At 33.3% G+C, this 9,870-nt stretch overlaps 2 protein-coding genes across 2 annotated transcripts; both read right to left on the reverse strand.

Annotated features, from left to right (window-relative positions):
- Window positions 1–2,531: 2,531 nt before the first annotated feature.
- On the reverse strand, window positions 2,532–2,906 carry LOC115230655. Its single transcript, XM_029800794.1, has one exon. It carries the CDS (start codon window positions 2,904–2,906, stop codon window positions 2,532–2,534), a length of 375 nt encoding a protein of 124 aa, XP_029656654.1.
- A 74-nt stretch (window positions 2,907–2,980) lies between these two features.
- On the reverse strand, window positions 2,981–3,973 carry LOC115230656 (zinc finger BED domain-containing protein 5-like). The gene has a single exon (XM_029800795.1). The coding sequence runs from the start codon at window positions 3,971–3,973 to the stop codon at window positions 2,981–2,983; it is 993 nt and encodes a 330-aa protein (XP_029656655.1).
- Between the last annotated feature and the right edge of the window lie 5,897 nt (window positions 3,974–9,870).

A 9,870-nucleotide genomic window follows, 5' to 3' on the forward strand; every position in this document is an offset into this window, starting at 1 on the left:
AACATGCATTCACTTTTATGGACAATTGAATTAAGTCCTCTTCCAAGTTAGATCTGCTTATATATAATCTTTCCTTATTTGCAGGTTTCAGATGAACATGTAAATTAGATAGAATTCTTCGAACTTTGGTATCAATGGCTTGAAACTCGTGTGGCTCAATGTCAATTAGTCTAATATAGTAATTGTAAAGTGATAGGGAATATTCATTAATTGCCTTGAATAGATTCTGCATTTAGCTTTGTGTTCACTAAGCTTTCAATTCTCTTCTTTACATTTTGTGCAATTTTTTTCATAACTTCATGCTTCAATACATTGCTTCCTTTGTCTTCCAGGACTCCCAGATATCGATATCCATAATATATCGATCTGAATAAATGAACGTGTGCCCATTATTAGTATGTTTGTACAGCGGAGGTACTCACTAATGTGAAACGGCTGAAACTACGTTTAAACAGACTTAAGATATTAAATTTTATTTATTTTTTTAATTTTCTTAATTTATAGAATTAAATACAAAAAAATTATTAACGTGTTAAGCACGTTATATTCTTTTTTTTGTGGTGTGCATTTCTGTTGTTAATTCTTATTTTATTATTTCATCCTATCAATATTTTGTTTTATAATATTACCGTTTTTATATGTTTGAAGATTAATTAAATTGGCCATTTGTAAAATATCCTGAATAAGATTTATTTTGCAAGAAAATTTGTATCTATTTTATCAATTGATTAATCTCTATTCATATGAATTTTTTTCGATTAAATTTATTTTATTCTACACTATATTGATCATTTTTAGTATTTTATAGTTTATTTTTCTATTTTTAATATTCATTAAAAGAACGCTAACGAGTTTCGTTAATGGCGTTGGTTCTAGCTTTTCTGGCAAGCCTGTCCCTAATTTTAAACACAGAGATATCATTTCTCTATTTTTTTCAAATACAATTATTTTTTGATTTCTCCACATACAGTAAAATCTCTCGCATATGATAGATGTACGATGGGATATAATGAAGGAAAACGATTACGGACAAATTTTAATATATGATCTCGTTGAATAGAATTGAATTCGTTTTGACAGCCAGTTGCGGAGAAAAGTAAATTCCTTGCGAAAGGAGAGATCTCACCAGGGATAATTCTTGTACATATGCACATGACGGCCAACATTAGGCGTCTTCCCGTCTCAGCAGTTACCGGAGAAAGAAGGTCCTTGATATGGATGGGCTTCATACCATCAATACCACAACTGCTGCTGAGGGGGAAAGAACTGAGAGCAGCAGATATTTCTAGCCAGTAAATGCAATTTCCTCCCATTTATTCGATTAAGAGACTTTTTATAGTGACGGAATATGCGTTACAAACGGAACCAGTGACCAACTCAGGAATTTCTGATAGATCTTCCGGTGCCGCAGGGTGTTTTGAACGTAGTTGACTGAGAACCTTGTCCGAAGGAGGGGCAATAGATGAGTTTTATTCTATCTTCAATTAACGTACATATTCTGGTGATTTTTCCCTTTCTCGACTTCTTATATCCAAAGGAGCAAATAAAGTCCAGGGCCGTGTCCTTTTAACTTTTGGATTTCAGACTGGAGAAATTAGCAAGAAGAGTGAGGTTCTCTTTGAATTTAGTAATTCTTTTCTCAATATTTTCCCTCCAAGAGCTTCTTATTTTATTTTCAAGAACCAAATTTTCGTATGCACATTGTCCTGTATAAATAATATCCCTGATTTCATTTATATCCTTTGGAGGACAAGTCAATACATAATTTGAAATCCTTGCATCCAAAGCAACCAGAATATCTTTTTTAACCAATTTATATGGAATCTTGGTACACAATTGGTATTAAGTTGGAATTATAATGTCTGAATATGGATGCACTTGTATCGACTCATCAATTAGATCTTGGCTTCCCAATCAAAAATATATGATTTGACTACTTCCCTTCCATTTCTTGCACAGTGTGCATACCCTCTCGGCCAATGCATTTGACCTATTGAAAAGGATCCTCAGTCCAAGTCGAACTTGATTGAAAATTAGTGTTAGTGCAATGGTCTCAATTGAAGAACAAAACATTCCGGAAATAGTGTATGATGTGTCAAATGATCGACTACGCATGTCATAAGCAACAGATGAAAAAACGCTTGATGTGAATTTGGTCTACTTTTAGATACTAATTACAAAAATCGTCGTCGCTTTCGTACTTATCATAATGATTATCATATTCTTGCACTTCCGCAGTGGTGTATCACTATGACGGCGTCACTCGTCAATCCTATAGGAAGGAGAACAATTTTTGGGTAATTTGATGTAACCCGATCAAATAGTCTTAATAATAAAATGGTATGGTGTGTGTCTGTCTGTGTGTGCACACCAACTTCAAATTGGCAAAGTACAGATAAATTGTCAAAATCTTTTCCCCTTATAACAGGGGTGGCCAACCTTTTTCACCGGCGAGCTACTTTTCATTTTGCGATTTTTTGGAGATCGACTTATATATTTTAATATCAAAAATTTTATTTTACAATTAAAAATTAATGCGATTTTTGGCATTGTAATTCACTTGCGATTATTTCAAATTCTGGCTCGTATAAGCTTATTGCTATTCTCATGCAATCCCCAAGATGGTCATCCGTTAAACGTGTCCTGTATTGAGATTTTATCATTTTCATACTTGAAAATGATGTTTCGGATAAATATGTGCTTCCAAAGCATGAAAGAATTCGTTGATACGAATCAATCAAAATTGGATATTTTTCCTGAGACATAAATTTCCACATGTTGACATTTGAATGTAATTTTAAAGTGATGTCATTTTTTAGATTTATAATTTCTATTTGACTTTTTCTTCGATCAACGTCAAAAATCTTGCTAAATTCTTCTGAAATATTTTCGATGTCTACATCCATGAACGGAGAAACAAAGAAACTGCATAATATAGTAATTTTCTTGAAATCGCTAAATCTGTTATTAAACTCGTTCATTATTTTTTTAGTACCATAGCAAATTCATTGACATAATGATTTTTATTCACAAGTTGTTTTGTGAATTCATCTTCAATGTTAGGAAAATGGGTAAAATTTTCTTTTCTGATTTGAGATATCCATAATTCCAACTTCATTATGAAAGCATTTATTGAACTGATCATATCGATAATATATCTATTCTTTCCCTGTAATTCTAAATTGAGTTCATTCAGTTTGCTGGTAATATCGGTTAAAAATGCCAAGTTTATTAGCCAAACAGGATTTTCAAGAAAATGCCAATTCTTGTTGTTTTCTTTAGAAAATTCTTTAATGTATGATAATAATTCTCTGAAACGACTGAGAATTAATCCCTTGCTTAACCATCTTATGTCACAATGTAAAGGTAGATCGCCATAGATTGCATCGACTTGTTCTAGAAAAAGTCGAAATAATCTTCTTTGTAGGGGCTTGGCTCGGATGGAATTAATAATTTTAACTGTTGTCTCCATAACATAGTTGAAATTTAACATTTTCCCACATAATGCATGTTGGTGAATGATGCAATGATATGATAAAAATTTCGGAAAATGTTCATCTTTCCGACAAAATGCAATAAATCCATTTTGATTCCCAATCATTGCAGGGGCTCCATCTGTTGTTATGGATACAAGTTTCTTCATTAACGGTAATAATTCGAATGATAACAAAAACGTTTTGAAAGAATTATAAATATTTTCACCAGTTGTTCTTTCTTTCATAGGTATAATAGCAAATAACTCTTCCTTGACAGTTAGATCATGGAAGATTAAACGGGAAAATACACATAGTTGGGCGATATCAATAGCATCGTTTGATTCGTCAAACTGTAGAGAAAAACACGAACATGCGTAAAGATCCTTTTTTAACTGCGAAAGAAGATTTTCAGAAATGCTTTCAGCCCTTCTGACAATTGACTGTTTTGAGAGCTGAAGCTCTTTGATGCAATTTGAAATTTCCTGTTTATTTTTCATACCATCAAATAGTGAATCGGCAGCTTCCAAAAAACAAGATTTTAAAATTTCCCCATCAGTGAAAGGTTTTTTGTGTTTTACGAGGAGACGAGTCACTCGCAATGATGCAATTGTTGCAGATCTGGACGAATTAATAAACTTTTTCAAAATTGTATGTTGTGAAAAAAAAGATTTTTTTAATTGTTCAACTTTCTCTTCCCGTAATAAGGAATTTAAAGGAAAGTGTTTGTTGAACTCGGGATGTAAAGAATTAAAATGCCGACAGATTTCCCCTTTTTGGTAATGAAATGATTTTATTGCATAGCATACATGTGCATTTTTCCATGTGCATCGTAAAAATATAGTCTTTTTCCCATTTGGCATTAAATTTATATGATTTGGACTTTTTGTTACACCTCATAACAAGACACGTGAAAAATACTTACTTTAATATTGATAAATATTTTTTTATAATAATTTAAATGCTGCAATTTCCTTTGAGGATGAGTTTTGCAATGATTTAAATACAAAAAAAATAATTAGCAATTTATATATCGAGCGATCGACCACGAAACATGCCGCGATCGACCGGTTGGCCACCCCTGCCTTATAATTAGCCAATGATGGGGAACAAGCTTAAAATCATGAACTCCTCCAAGAATCTTCCACCCAAAAATCTAACATATCAAGAATATCCTCGATGATGAGGTCCTTAAAATCTTCCAAATCTTCCATCCCCGCTAAAAAAATTAAAAAAAATTTTCTGCATTTTGGTTAAAATGAACAACTACGATGTCCTCGACTTACATGATGAGGTCCTTAAAACCTTCACCCCAAAAAAAATTAAAAAAAATTTTCTGCATTTTGGTTAAAATGAACAACTACGATGTCCTCGACTTACATGATGAGGTCCTTAAAACCTTCACCCCAAAAAAAATTAAACAAAAATTTTCTGCATTTTGGTTAAAATTAACAACTACGATGTCCTCGACTTACATGATGAGGTCCTTAAAACCTTCCCCCCAAAAAAAATTAAAAAAAAATTTTCTACATTTTGGTTAAAATGAACAACTACGATGTCCTCGACTTACATGATGAGGTCCTTAAAACCTTCCCCCAAAAAAAATTAAAAAAAAATTTTCTGCATTTTGGTTAAAATGAACAACGTGAATGTCCTCGACATTCATGATGAGGTCCATTAAAACCTTCCAGGCAAAAATCTCACGTTCAAGAATATCCTTGATGAAAACGACAGAGAGAATATTAACAATGATGAACTCCCAATTATTCGCGATAAAGAAATTCAATTCATCCTATGATTTTCTCTTTAAAATTAAATGCATATATCATTATCGACCATGAATCAAAATTAAAGCGATTATCATATTTGACTTTGACAGAATGTGCAATTACAGATTGCACGACCTTGAATAGAGTGTGCAATTAACAGATTTTGAAAAACACTTTGATAGTTGAAACCACATTAGCACAATCATTAACACAATTTACCACCAATTGACAGCGCAATCAGAAGAATTTGCGTAAAAATATTAACTATTTAGTTAAGTTTTTCGTAAAGATAGAATTTATTTTCGGTATGCTTCTTTTCCTAAACTTTTTTATTATTCAAAAATAATTTTTTCAATAGATAACCGAAGGACGCATTCGACGCAATCAAGAAGCAGCCTGTAGTTCCGTTGCGCTTTAAAAACGTCGAGAAAGGACGGGCTACTTTCTCAGTGGCCAAGACAGTGCATGACAACGACGTGGAACTGCACAATAATCAGCAGATGTACTCATGTGGGTCACTGGCTCCAAAGTTCTCCAGAAACACTTGTGGATGTTCATGTCTTTCAATATTATACAAGAAGGCTGAAGAGTGGGAGGAGGTTGAAGGGTTGGGGGGTCAGTTTAATGGCATAGATGTCTCTATCTGTTGGCTGAGTTTTTGAAATGTGAGAAGGGGGAGGTGAGGAGTATATGTGGAGAGGACTGTCACGATTTACTCACATCTCTCCCTGTGGCATCCTCCTATGGGGAATATACCAGGCACTGTGATTTCTTAAAGACATTGTGTGACTTGGTTGGTGCTGATTGGCTATTTATGTTGCCTGGAGTTGCGAAGGGAATTGGCGGGAAAAAATTTGAAGAATATTTGGAATTGTTTTTTGAATCGATTTTCTTATAAATTGGTAGAAATATTGATTATAATTGAAGGAGGGTGATTTGGAGAGAATTAGCAAGTCGGGGGAGGTGTGTTTGCGTGACCTGGGATGCCTTGTTGGGATAGATGTGCTGTACTCTCGTGTAGAACAGTGGGACATGAGGTATTCACGTGATTTGTTAGTTTTAGATGTTTGGGAGTATTAGAACGTGTTTTTAAGTCTCAATAAATTTTGTTCATGTCTTAGTAAAGTATTAAAATGGTTTGATCGTAGGGTTAATTAGACTGGTACCTTTATTGGCCATATCTGGGAATAAGGAAACTGTCTTTTAGTAAAGAGGGACTTATTAGGAGTGTATGTGAAGTATATAAGTTTAAATTGCTTACAATCATATATATCAGTAAGTATTAACAGACGGTTTAGACAAGAAATTTTTATTCATTAGCACAATCATTAACAAAATAGAGAAGTTAACTAATTTGGATGAGTCGCCGAGCGGGTGACAATCGTCTTCACGCTTCCGCATACGGACAAATGGATTAGTCCTTGATTTTATTGTCTCGGCGTTTGGAAAGTCACGTTTTTCGAGATTGGGGTGCTCGAATGCTTGTTGTATAAAGAAACAATTGATTTGATCAGTTGAATTGAAAAAAGTTATGAAATGATCCATTGACTTATTTCGCTGTAGAAATACATTTTGGCGCAAACATTTGGAATTTATATTTAATATATTATCGTTTTTAGTCGAAAAATGTATTTTTGGTCACATTAGTGACTATATTTATCGATGTTGTAGAATATATATGTATAGTTTGAATATATGATTAAGTAAATTAATTCTTCTGACCCAAATACCCTCAAAAAATAGGTCTAAAAATCCAATGGTTTAAAATTCGGTTCCCAATATGCAAGTTTTTTAATATTTATTTTAAAATGATTCCCCATTTTAGAAAATAATGTCTATTTTTAAAAGTAAAGAGTCTTCTTGCCAAACTGGGAGACCGATCTCAGATTCCACAATTGTAGCTGTTTCTCAGTAAGTTCCGATTATTTTTAAATGTTTTTGTCTGGTTTATTGGTGGAGTTATTTTTGCTGCAATTGGTCTGCACGCTCTATGTTCTTTTTTTGCAGTCTGCGGAGGAAGGTTTTTGGCAAATTATCTTTTTGTTAAAACTAGAATGTTCTGGTTTATTTGTTGTAGTCAATTATATGGATCTGCTTAAATTAAAATTAAGAAGAGACTATCGATCGACTATTTTAAGATTTATTTTAATTGATAATTTTATATTCATAAAACTTTTTTGGATTAGGTCAGGGATTCTTAACTGCAGCTCACTAGAATTCAATTCCATCTTCGAAAGATTCAGGAAAGTTAAATTGACTTATTTATCACGTTGAATTATTCGGATTGTTGTGTTAAATTGGTAGATTAAAACTCCACCTTCGAAAGATTGCATTATTATTAAACATCCTTTTCAATAGTATTTAATATCTCAAAAATCATAATATTTTTAATGCCACAAAAATTTCAGTTCTCAACTCATCAAAGTCCATTTATTCGTACTTGAAAACACGGCTTACAACAGAAAAAAAATTCATGGATAATTTTGGATAAAATGCTTTGAAATTTATTGTTTTGCAGTAATTGACGAATTCAGGAATTACAAATTTGAAGACTCAATTTCGTTTTATCCTACCCGCGTCACGTAACATGTCAAGATCCTCTCTATCTTTAAGACGTTTGAGATCCTTGACCGGCCTCCAAAACGTGTTGCGTACAAGGTCTCCATCTTGCCTCCAGAATGTCCTCCAAGATTGGCATGATTCTTGTTTTCTAGTAGAGGATTCTATACACCACTCTAGATTGATTTCGCAAAGACAGGATTTGTAGTATCTGATCTTTGTGAAATAAGTTCAGCTTTTAGTATTTCTGTCTTTTACAAGCCTATATTGTAGAAGAGTATGAGTGCATTGTAGAGACAACTCTTGTTCTCACCTAAAGTCCTCTGAGGTAAATTGATGAAAAATACAATTGATAAGATAATTAAAGTATTTAAGATGGTGAACAGATCGTATTATAATTTCCCCGAGTTGGTTTGGTTGTCTAGCTATCTGTCAAATCTGTAATGAAGAAAAATTTAATTCTGATTTAAATATCAAATATTTTTGAAGTTTTCAATATAATATAAAAAATAATATATGACAAATAATAATAGTTCAGAATAGAATTTGGCTTGGGATTGTAGATTCCTGCGGTAAAGAAGTTTGTCTGTTCCGTCGGAACATGTTAATCAAATTTTTTTTCAGAACCATAATGATTTTTTTAATAAAATAACAAGTAAAATAGAGAAGTTAACTAATTTAGATGAGTCGCCGAGGGGACGGACAGGCAATTTCCACGTAATATCGCGAACGATATCCGCTGAAAAAGCCAGCTCGTTTCACGACTGTCGTGACTCCTCCTCGAGATGATTAAACCAATCTCTGAGAGGAGTTTGAGGGCTTTGGGTCCAATTATCCCACTGGTTTCGAAAGCCAGGGGAATGAAGCAGCAGGTATCGGTCAAAGAGGCATATTTTGCAGTTTTCCTAGATTCGGCAAGGGCAGATGCAGATCCAGGACGAGAAGCGGAGTCAACCAACGATGATGAAGAAAATGAGTCTACGCAGGTAACATCCCACACGAGTGCCATTCCCTCCCTGAACGGGAATAAGGTCGACCCGTCAGGGCGTTTTCCATCTCCACGGTCTAGTCCTATCGGTTCTAACATCGAGGGAAATTCAGCGGCGTATAAATAAAATATTTCGCTTATTCAAATTGTTCAATTTATTCAGTGGGATTTGTATTACTGATATGAAAGAATCATCAAGACAATTATCTTTTAGTGATTTAATTACTATAATAAACGACCAAGATGCCGACAGTATACCCCAATAATTGTACACCTAGTTGAAACCCAGAGAGTAAAAGCCGCCCACGAGTTCCACGATTGACAAGGTTAAATTTATTATTGCAAAAATGGCCAAAACTAATATTGAAAATAATTGAAAGTCGGAATGCAGAAAACTATACCATACTAAATGAGATTAACACCAAACTAAGTGAGATTAGGTGGCAATTATTAACAAAGAGCATGTCGAATTTACAATATCATGCGTCAAACAGGATAAAACAATTATTTTTCATGGAATAAAACGAAAAATTGAATTACATTTTCCACAATTATCAATATCAAATTCAAGTATTGCTTGAAATCTCGATCTACGTTTCTCGTTTTTTTCTTGCGTGTGAGTCACTTTTAGACAAATTCACTGATGACAGCGTCACTCGTCAAACCCGTTTAACATCGTAAAATGAGCTTTATAAAAATATCAGACTTTTCATTAGATGAAAAATTGTTTGAGGTAAGCACGGACCAAACATGGTATTCCAGTTAATATTATGTTGGAAAATGCACCAGCTCACAGTGGTATCAAAGTTCTTCGATTGGAAGAATTTAATGATTTTCCAATGCTTAACCCCATCGAAAATGTATGGTCAAAAGTAAAAGCTTATCTGAAAAGCGACATCTTTTCTTTAAAAACCAAATTGTATTCAAAAAAGGAAAAATTTGTCAATTATTAAAGACAATACTTGAAAAAATAATCGTAGATAGAATAAAAACAATTACATTTAAAAATGGTGTAAACTTTATTTCTGGAATACAGGGAAATATTGGTGACACTGTAAATATGGTTAACATTACATTTTAA

This window comes from Octopus sinensis, unplaced genomic scaffold, assembly GCF_006345805.1.
Source record: "Octopus sinensis unplaced genomic scaffold, ASM634580v1 Contig16087, whole genome shotgun sequence".
NCBI lineage: Eukaryota > Metazoa > Mollusca > Cephalopoda > Octopoda > Octopodidae > Octopus > Octopus sinensis.